The sequence below is a fragment of the Danio rerio genome, chromosome 1 (assembly GCF_052040795.2).
Source record: "Danio rerio strain M-AB ecotype USA chromosome 1, GRCz13ab, whole genome shotgun sequence".
NCBI classification, from domain to species: domain Eukaryota; kingdom Metazoa; phylum Chordata; class Actinopteri; order Cypriniformes; family Danionidae; genus Danio; species Danio rerio.
In genome coordinates, this window is record NC_141021.1 from 28,540,697 (window position 1) to 28,561,440 (window position 20,744).

A 20,744-nucleotide genomic window follows, 5' to 3' on the forward strand; every position below is an offset into this window, starting at 1 on the left:
GAAACAGGGATCACAAGTACTTTGGCCAGTGATTAAGAGTCAATGCTAATTTATTATCATTATCAATTGTACAATTGCAAGGTGATCAATTATGTGGTATTATGAAAATATTGAGATTTCTTTCTTTCTTTCTTTCTTTCTTTCTTTCTTTCTTTCTTTCTTTCTTTCTTTCTTTCTGTAAACATCGCACCTTGGCCTCTTTTTCAATGTGATTCATTGCAGATTTTTGCTCATCAGTACTGTACAGCATGCTGGCCCTTGTTTCTTGATTGTTAACATTCATGTTCTACGACAGCTTGCACCATCAATAAATGTCCCCTGGCTAATAGGACACACATGTTTTTGCTTCCTCTCGGAGCTCAGGACGTGGAATCAGATGGCAGACAGCTTTCTGGATCTTCCCTCATGAGGTCATTACGTTGCAGTATTATCAAAAGACTGGTGTTAGATGGACTATACAGTATAATCTATATGGTATAGCACTCACAGCAAGCCATTTTATTTCAGTTGGACTTTTGCTTTCTTTCACTTTGTCTGTGAGGGCCATACCATTTTCTGTGTAGGAACCCCCTGTGTGAACCGTAAAGTGGACTGGTCCATGTGTCAAAGAGGAGTAATTGATGACAGGCGTGTGAGTGAGTAAACCTAATCAGGAGCTCCAGGGACACGCACCACTGATTCTTATATGCAGAATAGGAAAGCTTCACAATTTGTGGCTATCTCTCTGTCTCTGGCTGCTTCCTTTTCTACTTGCTTTCTTTTCCAAGTTTTCAGCATTATACTGTGAATATACAGGTAATGAATTGAAACTCTAGTGTTTATGATTTGGTGTGAACGTTTGCTTAGCAGATACTATTAATTAAATAATTATAGTCAATGTGTATATTCAAAAACTGCATTCCTCAAGTCACACACACACACACACACACACGTGTGTGTGTGTGTGTGTGTGCATTGGGTGCATTATAATGACACTTTAAACAAGATGTTAACTATTATTACTGTTGTTGATAATAAAATGACTACTAATATATTTATTTTGTAATTTATTTTTTCCTATTTGAGAAACCAACAACATTACATAACATTGAATCAATCAGTCAATCAATCGATCGGTCGGTCGGTCTGTCTGTCTAGATTAATTTTTTTAAACGTACTGAGACAAATTGTGAACAAATTGTACAATCATTTTGCTGTTCTCTCCCTCTATATTTCTCTCTTGATAATTAATTCAAAAATTGATCTGCGATCCAACCGCATTGCTTTATCTGTGTTTGATTTAAAGTGACAGTATGCTAGACTATCATTTCTGCTCTTACTGTCATTTTATTTCAAACATCAACAGTTTAAACTCAGCAACAATGCCAATTGACCATAGGTGCCTAATGCATTGCCTATACAGTCGAAAATCCATTGCCAGCCTTGTAAAGCTGCTTTGACACAATTTGCATTGTATTTCACATTTAGAAATAAGGGTGTCTTGATTTTATATGGTAGCATTTGCCTTCTCTTAATTCAGATAATCATTTTGCAAGTTACTTTAATTTATGATGTTAAAAAAGCTTTTTTTGCACTTAAAAACTAATACAAATGCAGAAAAACTATGAATTTCTGTACTCACAAAAATATTTTTGCTACTTGTTCAAACTACTTATACACTTAAATGTGTTACAGCAAGTTTACCTAATTGATTTGTGTTGGAACAAGGTGAATGAATTGTGTGAAACCCTGCATGTTTGACAGTGTACCCTTATCCTGACCATCTTGATTTAAAGGTTCACTTTTACAGATTTTCTCAGTCGCTTTGGTACATTTCTTAGATCAGAATTGAAATTTAAAAAACAGTAAGTGCATTTCTCAAAACAACATGTACAATTAGCAAAACACCATTGATTACCTTAAAAAGCCAGTCTCTTGCTCATAATCCTTAGTTCATCTCTTAAAACAAAATTTCTGTGTAAATAAACGTGCCAGTGCCATCAGAAGGACATTGGCAAGTCCTTGTGTCATTGTGTATTGATAAGACTGTCAAATTGCTCAGTCATGTTGTCAAAATGACAGTGTGAAGGGTGTTCTGATGTAAACTATGGCTAATCGTTTGCTGTTTGTTCTGTAATTGGTACAGATACAGTAAGGTCCCAGTATAGGATAAAGAAAAAAAAATACATCACAAATAAAAAAAACAAAAGTAGAAATGTGAACATAGGGTTATGTCCTTTGAGATGCACCTTCATTAGAAAAAAGAAATAATGGGAGAAACTAACTCATTGTACACAGATTTAGATGAAAAGTCTAATGGAAATGTATAGAAAAATGCATAATGACAAAATATTATGCCAACATGTTTAGTCATTTTGCGCATAAAGACAATTAAATGTTGTGTGGGTGTGAGACTATTCAGACAGAGACCAAAATAATACATTTGCTCACCTAAGCAATTGATAATGTAAAAATCCTCAGAGAATTGCTCATAATCATTTGCATGGCTGTACAAAAGCATTTGCAAATTGTTCAAAGGAATGAAAAACATGAGAAATGGGATGTGCACAATTGACACAATGATGTGAAAATTAAACAGTTTTGAGAATTTCAATTTTGACCTGAGAAATGTGCCAAAGCAACTGAGAAAAAAAACTGTAATGGATGGGTTTTTTAAAGTTTGTCAGCAAATGGACTTAGTTTTGAATTAGCCGTCATTAAAAAGGGAAACAGTGTCAATGCTTCCTTAATATTACACATTGTTGTAAAGCATTATGTAATTCATAACTTGCATATTTGATGCAGCTGCTGTCAAATACAGTAGAGCTGACTGCTTAGTCTTTTAACAAAATTAAGCTTTTGATCTTGCTATGACATTGTGAGTCATTAACACAACAGTAATGTTGAATATATCTTACCTGGGAACAATACTTTCTCTATACAGGAATGAATGAATGAATGGAGTGAGTGAGTGAGTGATAAAAAGGCAACAAAAAATCACCTACAGATTGTTTGAATTAGTCTAGTTTATTGAGTTGGTGGCCTGATTTGTATTTGTTTTCTTGAATTGTTTATTATGTTTGAGAATTGATTTCAGTTGTTTATTTGTATCGAACAAATTGTGTGGTCAAAACATTTAATTGTGACTTTTATTATTGCTTCCTACAATTTGGGTCTGGTAAATATGCCACTGATGCAGTACAAGCACTTCTGCGGTGCTAAATACATTTTTTAAATTATTCTGTGCATCCACACTGGAAATTGTATGCAAGTGTGCAAATATGAAATCTACTTAAACCTTGTGCACTGTTCACATTTACTACCTTAAATTCAGTTTCTTAAGCAATTTAGTAGTTTTGATCAAGACTGGAGTTGATTACCAGATTTATGCAAGAAAAAAGAAAAGAAAAAAATATATATATTTGGCTAGAATAAAAGCAGTTTTTTACTTTTTTAAACACCATTTTAAGGACAAAATTATTAGCCCCTTTACGATATATTATATTATATTATATTATATTATATTATATTATATTATATTATATTATATTATATTATATTATATTATATTATGTTTTTATAGTCTACAGAACAAACCATTGTTATACAATATTTTGCCTAATTACCCTAACCTGCCTAGTGAACCTAATTTACCTAGTTAAACCTTTAAATCTCACTTTAAGCTGTTTAGAAGTGTCTTGAAAAATATCTATTAAAATATTATTTTAACATTCAACAACTATTAACTATTACTATTAACAAACCGATCACTTTTTTGTGAGGTAGCTTGAACAATCAAAAAAGAAATGTCACAATCCAAAGTTTACATATCCCATAGTTTGCTATGGCAATGTTGTCGTCATCAACTTTATAATGCCTCCAGAACGCAGACATGTCTACCCCTACCCCTACCCCAACCCTAAACCCAACCGTCACAGTATTGTAAATATTAATTATTGTTATACAGTGTCATAAAAATGATGCTATATTGATGTGCGTATTCTCAGCTTTATCCTATCTAGACGTTACCACCTACTCGCGCATTCTGGTTCAAGCTGCTTCTATGTTCTACTTTGCCGGCATTTAACCAATAGCATCTCTGCAACAAAGTGATGTCATGCTACAAGTGTTGCTTTGCTGTTTCTGTGTGAAGTCAAGAAATATCATCATATATACATATATATCATTCATTTATTTTCTTTTTCGGCTTAGTCCCTTTATTAATCTGGGGTCGCCACAGCAGAATGAACCGCCAATTCCAGCATATGTTTTATACAGTGGATGACCTTCCAGCTGCAACCCATCACTGGGAAACACCAGTACATTCTCATTCACACACATACACTTCGGACAATTTAGCCTACCCAATTCACCTGTACCGCATGTCTTTGGATTTGTGGGGTAAACCGGAGCACCCGAAGGAACTGACCCAGCCGAGGCTCAAACCAGCAACCTTCTTGCTGTGAGGCAGAAGCACTACCCACTGCACCACCGCGTCACCATATATATATGTATAACCCCACAACTGGTAGTGACCAAAACAATTAAACAATTACAAAGAAATGGCATATGTATTTTACATTAACATAACATTTTGAAAGTGAAATAGTATAGAATTTAATATTTATTTTATTTACAACTTTTTTTTTTTTTTTTAAGTGTAGGTATCATTTTTGTTCTTATAAGGTTAGGAAGGTGACCAAGATTATTATAGTTTTCACTTTTAAATTAGTTTTTTATTTTGATATCATTTTTAGATTTTGCTGTCAATTTCAGTTTCATTTTAGTTTGTTGCATTAGTGGCTTTAGTTTGAATAAATCTAGTTGAACAGATTAACCAGAGCAATTCTAGTTTCGACCAAAGCAAAGTTTGTACATTGACCCACATCCACACAAATACATCTTGAATAAATAAAGTAAAAATAATGAAGAATTAGGATAAGCTTCATATTAAAGATAGTGTATGTAGTTAAACATGCTTTGTTTACATTTTATTGGCAAATGAAGAAAGGTCAGATTATTTCTGAAAACTATTGTTGTTTTTGCTAATTGTTATTTTATTTCAGTTAACCTTTTTATAACTAATAGATTTAGTCTTAGTTGTCGATTTTGTTTATTAAAGTAGCCATTGTATAGATAAGTTTTTAGACAGATTTACAAATTGGACGATTGTATGCAAGCATTGAGATTTACTTGAGAAGCTTTACCAAGAGAGAATCAAGGGGCAAGGAACAGGAAAAGGTGACAGAAGATGGGTGGACACAAAACCTCTGCCCTTTCAAGCATGGCTTTTCTCCTCAGTCAGCAGAGGTGATGTTAGATGAAGAGAGCAGCTAATTGTGTGATTGCTGAGCGTTACTAAGTCAACAGTCCTCATGAACCATAGAACGAGGCAGGTTGAATGATTTGTTTCTTTTTCTTTTTCAATGTTCTCAAATTCATAAGCACCATGAGTGTTTTGAAAAATAAATGTTTGCGCATTTCGCTTTTAAGTAGGCTAATATGAGAATGTTTTTGTTCTCTCTAAATCCTTTGCTCTAGCTGGTCACAATGGTACGTGGAATACTCAGTGATTGCACTATTGATGGCATTTAGATCATGTGTGGCTCTTGAGTTCAGGGGACCTTCACTTTCTCTCATTCTTACACAAGTGAAAGGTTGTTTATGCATGGTGTCATATGATGTCTTGTGGCCCTTTGCGTCTTCCAGCAGAACAGAACAGTGACAGTTCTATTTGGCTGCCATCTGATCGACACGCTGTCTTCAAGTCACATGAGGGGCACTCTAATTTCCTACTCCTTCATTCACTTGCGTGTACAATACTTGTGTGTTAGACAGGGAGGGGACAATGAATAAGTCTTTAAAATATTCATTTGGCATTATTTGTTTTAGAGGTTAACCTCACTATCGTGAACGAGTTGTATGCTTTTCCTCTTTGGCTTAACAACAAGATGAGAAAATGGCACTATGGCACAGTTGTTTTAAAAGAGAACCCTAATTTTAATAGGCACTCAGAGAAGCGAGGACTAGAGAAAACCTTATCTCAGCCATTAGGTGGGCATCAGTGTGAAGAGAAGAGATTAGAACCACTCAATCCTGAAGCACACTTACTTCCTGTGAACCTGTCTTATTTATTATCTACCTTGTTTTTATTTATCTATTTCTTCCTATCTTTCTTTCTTTCTAAAACATTCAATAAAATACACTTCTTTTGGCAGCTGCTTTTCATTTCTTCGTCTTTGACTTTCATTATTACTATTATCAGAATACTCCATAGCTTCATTTTGTAGGTAGTCACTATAAAGTGAATTATACTGCATTCAAAGCATACATTTTGTCAGTTCATACAATTCCCAGGGTATCAAACCCATGACCTTGATGTTGCTAGTACCATTCTCTACAGGAACAAAAAAACATCATGTCACCTCATGAATAATTAATTAGGGTTTACTTTGCCATTCACTTGTCAGATAACGATTTTTTCCCCTCTCGGTTGTTTACCAGCCTTCCCTCAGTGCAGGCAAAGTTTATTATCAATGTCAAGTCATTTGCAAAAAGAGTTCAGCACTTGGCGGTTACTTAAAAAAATCATACAGAGGCACCCTGAGAAAAAAAAGACACCTTGGAAAAAAAGAAACCCTGACACTGAAACTGACATAGGTCACTAAGAAAAAGTCGATGTCCTCTGTGCTGCCGCAGTGCCACAGCCCCAGGACTCCCAGCATGCTCTCTTCTCTTTTACTCTAATGAGTTGCAACACAGATAATGTGGCTGATGATCTTTCATTGATTTGGCTATCACTTGCTTGTCTGGTAATTGATCCGTAGCTGAGCCTCTAGTTAATTATATCAGCTTCGACATGGCCCTAGTCTGGAGGGAATTTGAAGTCTTGCAGAATAATAGTTTTAATAAAGGAGTCCATTACTGGGGCTCTCTGCTTTCCTTGACTGCTGCTTCTGCTGCTGCCACTGGCTGGATCTGAGCTCAAGCTCACCTGCGTGCGTGCACATGTGAGAGAGAGAATGAGGATGGGACATGCTGAAAGAAAAAGATGGAGCCAACATGCAAAAAGGGAAAAGGATATTAGCCTCTTAAAACTCTCACAAATAACAACTATTAATGGGGAGGTCAGAAGCTGAGCTGACCGCTTAACTTAAAACACTCTGTAGCTTTCAAAAATCAAGCACATTCAAGAGAGAAAGTCAAATGAAGAGCAATTGAGACATTTAAGAGTAAAAAAAAAGAAGAAACAGGTTTACTGGAATTGGGTTTATCGATAATGTAACCGGTAGAGATTTTTTTTAAAGCCATGGTTACTACACATTAATGTCCATGTTGTATTCAAAAACAACAATTGACTGCCATTTAGTACTGAACAAGAGAAAATCTGAGCAGAGAGATGAAATGGAGGGGACAAATGTGTGACAATAGGCTCTAAGCATCTCTCTCATTAGTGTCCATTTGCTTGTAAAGACGTGCAGTCTTCAAGTCTTTGGTTACTGCGGAAGGCACTCTACACTTGAGAGAGAGAGAGAGAGAGAGAGACAGACAGAGAGAGAGAGAGAAAAGAGGTGAGGAAAAGAAACAAAACGGCATATTAAGTTCTCATTGCGGCTGCCACCATTCCCTTTTGCCTTTTCATTCAATCTGAAAAAAGAAAAAGAAGAAGAAGACACTAGATTTGATCAGACAAAATGCTGTGCAGATTACTCAGGTAAAGGTTAGCCAGAGCTGTCATTAGTGCTGTACAGAGGCTTTTAACAGACAGTAACAGCTGTCTCCTTCAAATTGCCACAAAATTTCAAGTGGCTTTCTACATACGAGAAGCCATTTAATGTAGCGAAAGGGAGAAAAGTTAATTCCCTTTCTTTCTGTCTCATAGAAGGGAGATCACGGTGACATCTTCCTCAGACATACTGGCATTGTCAAAGACTGTAATTTTAACAGCTGACGAAATGCTGAAGGAAAAAAACTTACGAGAGCAAAAACATGCAATAATAACAAAAAATGGCTTTATTACACAACACATTTCTCAGGTAAAATGTTTTGGCATGTACAACGAGGGAGAGATGCTGCCACTTATTGTAAGTGCATATGTTAGGGCTTTCTTTCTCTCCTCCACCTTTGTGAGACTGTCTGCTGCGGGGACCAATTTGGCAAAAATGGAGCCTCTTCCTCATTTTTTTCTTAATTAAAATCTGAAAGCATCCACTCGAGGTTTCCCTGCGTGTGTGTGTGTGTGTGTTTGTGTTTGTGAGTGGGTGAGAGTATGTATGATTATGTGCTCTGCCGCACTACTCCACAAGACGGTGTGTGTGTGTGTGTGTGTGTGTGTGTGTGTGTGTGTGTGTGTGTGTGTGTGTGTGTGTGCGTGCATTCGCAGGGGGAGTTGTTGGAGGGGGGGCGTGGACTGATTACATACAACCATTAGCTAGAGCTGTTTAATACAAGGGAAGAAAAACAGACAAAGGAATAAGACTTGGTGATAAAAATCAAGGGTTTTTCTGCCTACCCTAAATAATGACACGTTGCTACTTCTTTCCGGCTATTGAAACACAATGTGTTTTTTTATCATTTTTTTAATTCCTGGTAGCAAATTGTTAAACATTTTCTGTAAGTTTACCGGCTGTCCAACGTAAAGTGAAATAAATGCAAAATAAAGTGCAGTTGGAAGGCTCAGAAACATCTTTTGGTTTAGCATTGAGGCTATTATAGAAGTTGGAGCTTGTCCAATTGTATTGACAAATGCATTATTTGCTTGGAACAGTTGTGTGGATGGGCCAGTTATATGTGTGTGTGTGTGTGTGTGTGTGTGTGTGTGTGTGTGTGTGTGTGTGTGTGTGTGTGTGTGTGTGTGTGTGTGTGTGTGTGAGTGCATGTATTAGAGAGTGGCTCAATCCCACTGAGGTCTGGAGTGGAGAAGCATCAGGCATGGAGAGCTGGTAATAAGACAGGGACAACCCTTTCCCCTCCTGCTCTCTCTCTCTCTCCCTCTCTCTCTCCCTCTCAGTGGGAAAGCAGATCAGTGGAGGAGAGAGAGAGCCGTGTCATTGAGTGCCAGCAAGAAGAGAGGAGCAGTTAACTCAGACGCGCTGCGGCCCGACACACACATGCTCTACCTCACAACAACACACATGTACTCACGGCTGCACGCACATGCACACTGACACAGCGCTAGCTGGAGTTAGTCTGGAAACAGAGGACAGGCTTCTCTGAGGGCGAGAAGGGGCCCGAAGAAAGCGAGGGAAGGAAAAAGAGAAAGAGTAAGAGAGGAGGGGCTGCTTTTGAACTGACACACTCCAACACCTGATCTCTACACAGCTGGGAGGAAAACCACGCCGGACACTCTGGTGAGAAAGGGCACCTTTTGGGGAGAAGGGAGGGACGATTTGTCTTTTGCTCTTGTCTCATTTCAGCTCTTTTCTTTGGAATGAAACTTTGAGCTGTTAGCGATAGTTTTGGATTGTGAGATATGGAGTGTAGTAGAGCTGCAAAGAGCCAAAAAGTGTGGTGTTTTTGTCTGTGTTGAGATGTGTGAGGGGGTTCAAAGGGCAGGTTACGGGTGACTGAGTGTGCTCGACGATTGATTTCTGTTTGGAATGTATGTATGTGTATGTCCGTGTATGTTTGGAGGACAGCCCATACACAGCTTGACTGACATTTCAAAAAAACAAAAACAAAAAAAAAGTGAAAGTGTTTGTGGGGGGGACGCAGACAAAAAAAAGAAGCTCCTTCACCATCTCCTCCTCCATTTTTCTGCCATCCCCCTTTTTTTCTCTCCCTCCTGCACTTCACTTCAATTCACACCCCCATCCCTCTCTTCCTCCCTCCTTACCTCCGACACTCTGCTCATCCTGCCCTCTACCACCACATGCCCCAGAGGAAATATGCATTGTGCAGCCCTGCTCCTGAATTAACTCAACACACTCCTCCTGCTACTGGCAGGCAAGACCCTCCACTTTCCCCCCTCTCTCAAGAGAAGATAGCAAAGAGAGAGAGAAAGAAAAGGAAAGACAGAAAAGAATAGGACAGAAGAGAAAAAAAAGAACAGAGCAGTCACCCTCTGCCTCTTTGAACCTCCACCTTTACGTACTTTTCTCTCCGGCTCCCCTGTTCACCCCCCCTTCCCCCTCTTCTCTGCCGCCAGTCTGAGGAGACAGAGTTGGATGTGAGAGGCGGTGTGGTGTGGAGAGAACGAGATCGAGAGAGGGCACGCGAGTCCACGGCCAGAGCCAGCAGCAGGAGCAGCAGCAGCAGCAGCGGTGCAGGGGGAGGAGGAGGAGAAGAAGGAGAAAGCTCCATGCAGTTCAGCACCAGACCGGCCAGCGCTGAGCCGGGCTTCATGGGGACATGGACACAGCAGAGCACTGACAGCAACCTCCTCTTCAGAATGTCCCAGCAGGTCAGTGGGATGCTGTCCCCGTGTGTCATTGTGTCTGCTATGTCTTTGTGCAGTTGTTAAAGTGTGTTTGTGTGTAAGCAAGAGTTGACCATTTTCTTTTCTTTTTTGTTAGCAAATTAACATGCATGAGTAAAAAAAAGTTTCTATTAGTGTCAGTGAATTGTTTAATTGTTTGTTACTTGTTAACCATATTTAGTTTCAATTCTTTTTGTGGTTTAGTGGCTGGGGTCCATTGTCACAAATTGCTGTCTTTGTTGTAAAGTTTGTTAAGCAGAAACTAGCTTTTAGAAATTGTTAGTGAATTTGCAACGGGTCACTTTTTATTTCCTTTAGTGATTCTTGGAAAATCAGTCCGTGGCTTCAAATCTAATTGATTTCATCTGTAAGTTTTTTTTATTTATTTATTTATTTATTTTTGCTGTAGTTTTTAACATCAGAAAATTGTCTAAGTACATGCTGTAGCTGTGTAAAATGTACAGATCTTTAAGTGCACAGTTATTCTGAAGTTCATGTGTAGAATGCTTTTATCAGGACAGAATGTTTATGGGAGGGGGATCAGGGTCTGTGGAGGGAGAGATGGTGAGCAGAACATTAATCATCAGGGCTGGTTTCTCTGTGCCATGCACACGCTGATACGAGCGCAGGCCCCTGGATTCCCTTTGGCCAACAACGGGGGTCCATCCACATATCTTTCCAGATTCTGCGCTATTTTTTTTCTTTCTCCACTCGACCAGCTCTCTTTTTATATATGCAACATTGACATGCGTATCGATTAAACACGAAGACCGTAACACAAATATGAATAGTCATTATCTGACATCTGACATTCACATAAAAAGGTTCCTAATTAATAACAATAACAACAATAATATAAAGTTTAAATAAAACAACAATTCCGTTCAATGATAGAGAATTTCGTGTGTGTGTGTGTGTGTGTGTATATATATATATATATATATATATCACACTATGTATATCATAAAGTAATTCTATGTAAAAAAAAAAAAAAGCTCTTATACTTATAGCTCTTGCTAACTAATAAATGAGGATTCTTATTGAGAATGAAGATTTGAATGGTGGTAAAGAGTCGCGCGCTGCGCTGCACGGCGCATCGGAGCTCCGGCGCAGGTGGATTCTGTGCTGCGCTTTAAACTTAACCAGGAACACATTGAGGATGAAAGGTTTCTTAAACTTTTGACAAGTTATCGGAAATTCTGTTCGGGCTCTACGCGTTTAGTAATTTTTGTCTAATAACACTCAAACAGCAAAACATTTTGAACATTTGTTGAACATGTTGTATGCTTGTTTAAACAGTAGGCTAGGCTATGTCCCTGATATAGGCTAAAATATGAGTAAGATAATTCAAGATAGCCTAATTCAAATGCCCTTTATTTTAATTCGACTCTAAATCATTCGATATGATTATTTTATTATGAGAGTGTCGAATGTAGTTAATGAACATTGATGACTGTGTAATCCTGCTGCTATCAGTTATTTTGTCAGAACAACATTTTCTCAGCTGTCCAGCTGCAGCTGTGCTGCTTAAACAGAAGTCATAATGTAAATATTATAAACACAAGCCTCTTTTAGTTATAAATCTTAATGAAAAATTTTGAGAGAAAAAATAACCTTCCAGTTCATAATAAATAATAAAATTTGCGCGCTTCTCATAGATGGCACGGGGGGAAATATCCACTGAACCTTGCTCAGGTGTGTGTGCTCTTTATTTTAAAGAAATGCAGCGAAAGGGTTTTTCCCACCCTAAACTATTTATTTGGTTATATGTGTTTTCCCCTAAATGTATGATTCTAAAGAGCTTTTATAGAATGTATTTTGAGCTACATCCCTAAACTAATTATCTATATGTATGATTCATAGTCAATTAACATTATTTTTCGTTTTATTTAATTTAAAAACTCACCTGCGCATTTCCAAAAATTACACTGACACTGCCGACCACGTGCAGTGTTCGATATTAATATCAAAACCACATGAGCAAATATTCGAAAAGCCTGTGCTGGGGTTTATTACCCTATATTTGTTAAAGTGGGTTTGGTTATTAATTGGTTCTAATTGCCTAATCCCGACTATCAGGCTGCTGATTGAACGAGCACTTAATGGTTCTTCATTTGGTCTAATTCAGTTGACGCGTGCTGAAACAAGGTTGTGATCGGTTCACATCGTAAAGCCTTTTCTGGTGCTGAATCTGATAAGATCTCCCGTGAAACCTGTGAGATGCTGTAGTGCAGTCGAACTCCCTCACTCTGTCTGAGGCTCTTTTAGCATCCTTTAGTGTTTGTACCGCATTATTTATCCCTTTCATGCAATCCATGAATAAGTGTACAGGTAAAATAATTGTTTTTGTAGACGTACGGATGTAGCATTAAACCATTATAAAAATAAACAGACATTAAGCAGACAGTAAATAATGTACACTACAACGGCACCGACAGATGTAATATATAGTTTATTAGAAAAACGACAATAACAGCCGCAGCCCTAATAATAATAATAATAATAATAATAATAATAATAATAATAATGATAATAATAATAATAATAATAATAATAATAATAATTTAAAAACGAATGTCATTGTCAATTAAGTGTTGTCAGCAAATTGATAAGCAAAAAACGCCAGTTAGGCTCGAATAAATTTAAATGCAGCACCAAAAACTAAAATACTAATTTGTTTAATTTCTTTATCCTTCAAAAAGTGAATTTTGACAATTTCAGATGTTGTCGAACAAATGATCTTTCAGGTCAAATGAAAGACGCAGAAAAAATCATCCGGTTGCGGGTCCGACCTGTTAGGCAGAGACATGTAGCAAAAAAGGAAGGAAAGAAACATATTAAAGAAAAAAAAAACAGCTGCCGATTATCTTCGATTCGTCCAATTTAATAGTGTTTTTCATTTAATTTATTAGCTAAATGGTAAAGGTTAACGGATAATTATAGGCTACGTTCTCGTGCAAGTTGAGAAAAGCTCAACTAAACGGGGTTAGGAAAAATCATTAGTTATTTGTGGTCTATGCGAGATATTTTTATTTGTTTATTTGTAATATGTTCTGAAATTAATTTAATTTACAAATAAAATGATCCCGTTCAGATTTTGGCAAATAAACGATTTCCCCCCTCTTGGTTTTTAAGTTCAGCTTGTTTTGCGGTCTTCTGTACAGATCAAATGCGTTTGTGGCATATCTGTGCATACAAATTTTCTTTCTTTCTTTCTTTCTTTCTTTCTTTCTTTCTTTCTTTCTTTCTTTCTTTCTTTCTTTCTTTCTTTCTTTCTTTCTAAATTTGATCAGGTGCATGTTTGAGTACTGTATGTGTACTGAAGCGTGTGTACATGTGATTATAGTGAAGTGTCTATTTTTCTTTTTTTTTTTTCCCTCTCTGTGCTGCATGTGTGTGTGGGTGCTAGATGAAACGACTTTTGGCTGGCCTTGGTTGAGAGAAAGAGAAGGGTGGAGTGGAGAAGAGGAGAGGAGAGTGAAAGAGGATATGTGGTTAGGGAGACACCCACCACCTTTTTTCGGCAGATAGAGCAGAGCCCAGGGCAGTGCCAACACCATCACCACAGCTATTGCTGACTAAGATGGAGCAGTCACAGGAAATGTGACTGTTTCAACCTTTGGTGACAAAAAGGGGCCTGTCACAGGGTCATTGTCAAAACTGAGATAAGTTATGTTTGCAGTTAAAATGAACAAACATACATAATTATTGGGGGTGGGGTGGGGGGGGGCAGCAACTAAAACAGCAACTAAAGGAAAAGAGTGTTCATGGAGTCAACTCTCCATATCACTGCAGAGAAGAGGCTGCTGGTTCAGGGGTCTTTGTGCTGAACGGATGTGGCTCCTGCCGTTAACTACTGACCCTGTTAAGTAATGGACTCAGTTGAGGGGAGTAATCTCACCTGGCTCAGGGATGCTTTCTTTCCTAATTCCTCTCGCTTTCCCCGACAGACAGCCTCTTAATGTTTTCAAGGAGAAACTGGAATGTGGAGGAAGCAGAGAGGGCGGGGAGAGGATCAGAGAAACAGAGTGATAAACTTTTTTTTTCGCTGTTTTTGTTGTAAAGAGAGAGTGCTTGCTGGCGTGTTTTATTGTGGAAGTCAAGAGTTACAAAAAGGTGCATGTAGAGGTGATGAGCAGATGAGAGACAAAAGACAGAGATGTTTTGGCGACTGGATACTAAAAAGATTTTTTTTGACTGTGTTTGTGTGTGTGTGTGTGTGTGTGTGTGTGTGTGTGTGTGTGTGTGTGTGTGTGTGTGTGTGTGTGTGTGTGTGTGTGTGTGTGTGTGTGTGTGAATGTGTGTTTGTCATTCCTGTACATAAGCGATACGTGCCAGCTATTGTGCTGCCTACACCTCAGCCTACATCCCTACTGTCAATGCGATTTGTTGGAACTATTATTGTTTCTACTTTGAGAGGCAAAAAACAAAGAAAGAAATGTTCAGTATTTCTCACTCCATTTAAGTGATTACGTAAGGAATGCATTAATCACTATGCTACAGTTATGGCTTTTAATAAACATGTTGTTTAAAGTGGTTTCTGTGTTAGATTAGTTTTAATATTCATGATTTAATTCCCTCAATTTCACTGTTTACAAAGCAATGGTAGAATATTAAGCTAAAATGCTCTTGAGAAATATCACTAAACTGTTATTGTTTTCAGTGTTCTTCTCAAAAATATTTTTTCTCTAAAATTTTATATTTTATAAGTTGAAAACGCAATTTGTAGTGCTGCTGCTCAGACTGTCTTCTTTCTTTCTTTCATTCTTTCTTTCTTTCTTTCTTTCTTTCTGTTTTATTTTACATTTTGTTTATATTACATATCTCAAAGCGGTGATGAAGATGCTAGGAAGATGAAGAGAGGGAGCATGCGAAAATGTGGGACATAAACGGCTTGTTTTTAGGGAAGGGGAAGTGGTCCCTGTGGGCTGAGAAATTCACTCTTCTGGCTTGCAGCCAGTTTGGAGGCAGATTCATCAGCACTTCACAACGGGGACGACCCCCTCCCCACACAACCCCCTAGTCACACATTGAAAAGCACACAAATCGATTCAGTTAAGATTTTCATTCAGCTTCACTAAAGATTTGGTTGCTATCTTTCCTTTATTCTCTGGAGCGGTGAGTGGATATGAGTAGGTGTTTGAGATCTGTGTGTTCCTTGGGCTATGATCAATAGCTGACACTGGGCACATCACTCACATGCTCGTGCAGTGCCTCTTCTCTGCTCTCTGTCTGTCCTCAGGGGCGACACGGCCACTCACATGTTCATTCTAGAATATATTTCTGGAGTGTCAGAAAAAGGAGCAATACCGTCTCTGGGATTGCACAGGAGGAGAGAGGTGATTCTCTATGTGGTGACACACACAGACAGGGTCAGTGCCGTGGACATAGACATGATAAAAACGTGAGATCATCTGCTCTGCTCTTTTCAGGTTGATGAGCATTGAGATGTAGCGGTTATGGGTAAATGGAAATTAAAATAAGTTAAATAAAAAAACATAAACAAAACATAATTAATAGTTTGTCTTACAGGCATATATGATTTTTATTATTAATTCTGCATATATATATATATATATATATATATATATATATATATATATATATATATATATTAGAATTGTGAAGTAGTGAATGTAAAACAATTCTTAAACCTCTTAATTGGGGGACTGTAATAAATCTGTATTTGCTTTGTAAATAACACGCTTTGATTCATTTATGAAGTTTAGTTGGTTGGTTGTGTAATGCAAGTGCTAATATAAAAGAGTTAACTCAAATATACTTTAACCAGTTGGTATAAATTATCTGTTAATGTAAATCATTGTTTTGGGGTTAATTCAGTTATATTAAGTAGCCTTGACTTTAGTAAAACTAATTAAGTGTTTCATTTAGTGTATTTTGTTTTTTGTCAAGCTTGTCAAAAAGTTTTTTTTTTCTCTCTCTCCAGGCTTAGATTTTTTCCCCACATTTTTTTCTGAACTAAAGGGAAGTCCTGGTTAAAAGGGAAACTGCTGTTTCAATAGTCTTAGAGTCAGGATGTCACCACCCCCGGCGTGGCGGTAATGAGGGGACATTACCATCATTCTGCGTCTTGTTAGTTCCCTGAGCGCCTGACACAATCAAAATTCAGCAGCTGCCCTTCAGACCTCAGAGATCTGAGAGAGAGAGAGAGAGAGAGAGAGGCCTCACAGACCTCAGCTAAAGACAGAAAGATCTGATAGGCGAGACCTGAGGGACCATGTTCACGAAGATGAGACACCCCATCTAGTACCTCCATGTAAATATAAACTGAGCCACATAGAAATTTGCATAAACATTTTATTTATTCATGTTTTTAAATATGATACAAAAACAAAGAAAAAGGCATATTTTAGGCAAGACCTACATTTGTTTTAATTACATGGCCGGAAATCTTTTGCATATTATTATTATTATTATTATTATTATTATTATTATTATTATTATTATTATTATTATTAAAGACCAATTTTAAAGAATATTTACTGAAAAGATTTAGGCTGGTATTTACAGAACATGCTTTTAGTCTTGAGTGTGGCAGATTTTTTAACACGCATGCATGCAGTTTGGATGTCCTTGTTACAATTAAGAATTTGCATCAATGTTTATACTGCAAGTGTTCAGTACCTCAGTATCTAAATTATGTAGAAAGCGGAGAGAAATTATAACCTAGTTGGGAGATGAAACAGAGGAGGAAACCACTTGCTTTAAAACAATGAAAGAACACATTTGAATTAAATTATGACAGTCTATATATATATATACATGCATGTGTGTGTGTGTGTGTGTGTGTGTGTGTGTGTGTGTGTGTGTGTGTGTTTTGATGGGGGGGGTGGCTGATCATTAATATATCATGTTTAGCCTTTTTTTGGTGACGTTTATCATGTACAGTATGTATAAATAAAACATTGAAACTCACGTTAATTGATTCAAAGATTAAGTTTACAACATAAAGAAAAGTGTGCAACTTAATTCATGAATTCGAAATTGGATTTCAGATACAGAGTTTTACTTTAATGAAAACCTCAGATCAACAGAGACAATTTTCAGATTTCCCGTTAACCATAGTACTGCCGCCGCTGCAGTCTGTGCCTGAGAGCTTTAGTCCCGGAATGCCGGTAAGAGGTTCCATTATGATTTACAGTTGCTCTAACAAGAGTCAGTTAGAGTCACTGGAGTCAGTTATCAAGTCCTCTGAGACCTTCACTGATGCGGAGTTATGCCGCGTCCATTTCTGAAAACACCTGCCCTTCCGTAAAGGTCATTCAAATCAGACAGTCAGACCCCAAAGCCTGCTGAGTGTTTTCACTTTACTGCTGCGTTTCATCTTTAACTCCAGGACGCTGCAGCGAGTCTCACGTTTTAACTTTACACCACCGCGAGAACCTGAAAAATTATGCTCTTCAAACTCTTGCATGATTTTATTATCACTTTTAACATATTTAACAGGTGTGAGAGCCTTGTGGTGATGTTAAGCCAATCAAATGTCAGCACTCCCACTGATTGATGATGTCGCAAATGCTCATTTCCTGTCTGCAGAGAATTACTAACATGCTGTGTACAAAGATGTGAAAATCATTTTGGAAATTATATGCAGAAATGCAGGTAAATAATACAAAAAAGTAAACTTTTTTTACATAAAACTGAAATTATATTTCAATATTGTTCATTTAAAAAGCTAAGAATTATGATACATTTTAATATTATATGCAAAATTAGTATGCCTACAGGAAATGGGGTTTTATTGATGAACCTAGAAATAAATTATTAATCAAATAAGCAGCTAGGGCGTAACGGTGTCACAGTGGGTAGCACGATCGCCTTACAGCAAGAAGGACGCTGTTTCGAGCCTCAGCTGGGTCAGTTGGCATTTCTGTGTGGAGTTGGCATGTTCTTCCCGTGTTCGCATGGATTTCTTCTGGGCACTCTGGTTTCCCAAAAAATAAAAATAAAAGCAGTTATTTAGGAAATCCACCACTTTAAAAGATAACACATAAATAAAAATATTGCAATTGAAACAACCTGTTTGTTTTAGGACAACGAGCAATAAGTAATACTGCAATATTTGCATCTCGACGACAATTTAATAGCAACATGGACCATGAAATAAGGGCATGACTTCTCTTTCTTAGCTTCTTGTTTTCTTTTTTCTTTGCTGGATTTTTGCCAATGCCACTGGCACATTTAGAGGCCGCTATTTTTAAGCTGTTAGTCTACCTCATCTTAAACAGCTAAGAGGGCAATTTCTTCCATCATCAAAACACAGACAAGAAAATCTCAGGAAAGAGTCTCTCATTTTCCATTTTGCTGTGTGGTTTGACTATGTCACCATAATTTCATCTAATGTTGTGGCTGATTTACCATTATTATTATTATTACTACTACTACCTTCCCCCATTATTGCTGTTATAGTTACATATGTCCGCAGATAATGACAGTAATTTCAGTTGCTTGCAGTGGTTTTGCTCATTAGTGACACTAAACCGGTGTTGTTGAACATGGGGAAGTAAAGCACTCAGTCCAAGTCATATAAAATTGGCAACCCTGATGCAAAGATGAAACGCTGGACTGACAATATTTTGTGTTTTCTATAATTTGAGTTCCTGAACACTAGTTTATTAAATAGAAATAAATAAAAATGTGTCAGAGAAGAATTTATCTTTTGCAAAAATGTATCCAATTTTATTTACTGTAGAAAATGTAAGATATTTTTTTCAATGCAATCAGTTGGAAACACTTAAGAAACAAAGTGGAACATGCAAAGCAGTTAATGTATTTAGTAACATGAACATTTTTTATAGTATTTATTAATGTTAATTAATGAAAATACAGTTGTTCACAAGCATGTATCAGTTGTTAACAAGAACAGTGTTGGATATTAATAATGTATTATTTTATTCTAATTAAGAAATGTAAATGTGGTTAATAAATGCTGTACAAGCATTGTCTATTGTTTGTTCATGTTAGTAAATACATTAACTGCCATCAACTGTGTGTCCTGTATTGAAAGTTTTAAAACAGTATTACAGATTTAAAAACAGTAATCAACCACTGCATTGTGTTTCAGAAGAGATTTAATGTCTGTTTAAACATTTGTTTGATCTTTTCCTGCACACATACATACACACACATTCATCTTTCTCTCTCCCTCTCTCTCTCTCACTCTCTTTCTCTCTCTCTGTCTCTCTCTCTTACACACACACACACACACACACACACACACACACACGCACACACACACACAAACACAAACACACACACACACACACACTTTTATCGATTTTTTCCCACATACCTTTTCATACATGTTTTTCCATATTCTAATGAGTTATTGCTGTCATTTAAAAAAAAGGTTTTAAAAAGTGTGTTTCGTTTTATATGTAGATTTATGGTGTCATCAACCCAAGCTGCAATCAACTTGAGGTACATTTTAGATCAAAATCTTGCATGCAAGAGTATTTTGCAGCTTTTCTTGCGGTGCTTTTAACAAATGCGACTCAGATCGTGGAAATGAACATACATGAAGCTTATCACTTACTGTACTGTAAATCAGAAACAGAAGTCTATTCCACATTATTAGTAGAACACATAAAATAACTAATAAGTACACTATTTTTATTATTATCATATTTATAAGCAATTTTTTAAATTAGCAACCAAAGTGAAGGTTTCATTTCAAAATGAAGTAAATAAATAAACAAAGGAATGAATGAATGAATGTATACATATATATAAAACTCTCCTAGTGCATATAAATGTGTGCATGTAAACTAATCAAATGCCATAAAATGTCGCTCAGATGCACAGCAGATGTGATTTAGGGTGGGTTTATTGTCATGTATTGAGCGGTACTGCTCTTCCTTCTCTCCAATCCATGGTGTCAATTAAAGCTCAAACAAACTCATTTGCTCTTGTGATAGACTCCAAATGAAGTGGCCAGTGTATCTAGGCAACCAAAGGGGTCAGAGTTCCCTGTCCTTATCATGAGCTGCTGACTGTAGAAGAGTGGAGGTACTCGTAATGCCTCTACTTAAAGTATGAAAAGGGGTTTGTTTTAGCATTCACCTTGGTGCCTACTTTCTTTTTGCATAATCATACATAATTTATTGAATCATTTTTGTTTTCTTTTACAAGTGACCACTGATACATGTAAAAAAAAAATTAAAAAGAATGAATATTTTTGATATATTAAGATAATCTAACACATGAATCCCAATTTGTTTCGGGGACTGCGTTGTGCTTCGACATCGACCCGCGCTGATAAATCCGTCTCACGTTGCGCGAGATGTACATGAGCAGTTAGCAGTAGGCAAGCCTTCTGTTATTTCAG

At 37.1% G+C, this 20,744-nt stretch overlaps 3 protein-coding genes across 9 annotated transcripts in view; 1 reads left to right on the forward strand and 2 right to left on the reverse strand.

Moving 5' to 3' along the window:
* The window catches only part of sh3gl2a (SH3 domain containing GRB2 like 2a, endophilin A1), a 527,445-nt gene that overhangs the window by 367,364 nt on the left and 139,337 nt on the right, over positions 1-20,744 (reverse strand). The gene's annotated exons all lie outside the window — the stretch shown is intronic.
* The window catches only part of bnc2 (basonuclin zinc finger protein 2), a 194,527-nt gene that overhangs the window by 81,384 nt on the left and 92,399 nt on the right, over positions 1-20,744 (forward strand). For 3 of the 7 annotated variants that reach the window (XM_087235917.1, NM_001327751.2, NM_001327750.2), the window contains 1 exon segment: positions 10,127-10,381. The exons of 2 other annotated variants lie outside the window; for them this stretch is intronic. In XM_087235917.1, coding sequence (XP_087092043.1) covers positions 10,127-10,381 — 255 coding nt within the window. 7 annotated transcript variants of the gene reach the window in all.
* LOC147846851 (uncharacterized) overlaps positions 1-20,744 on the reverse strand; it is a 707,546-nt gene that overhangs the window by 44,882 nt on the left and 641,920 nt on the right. The window lies entirely within an intron of this gene.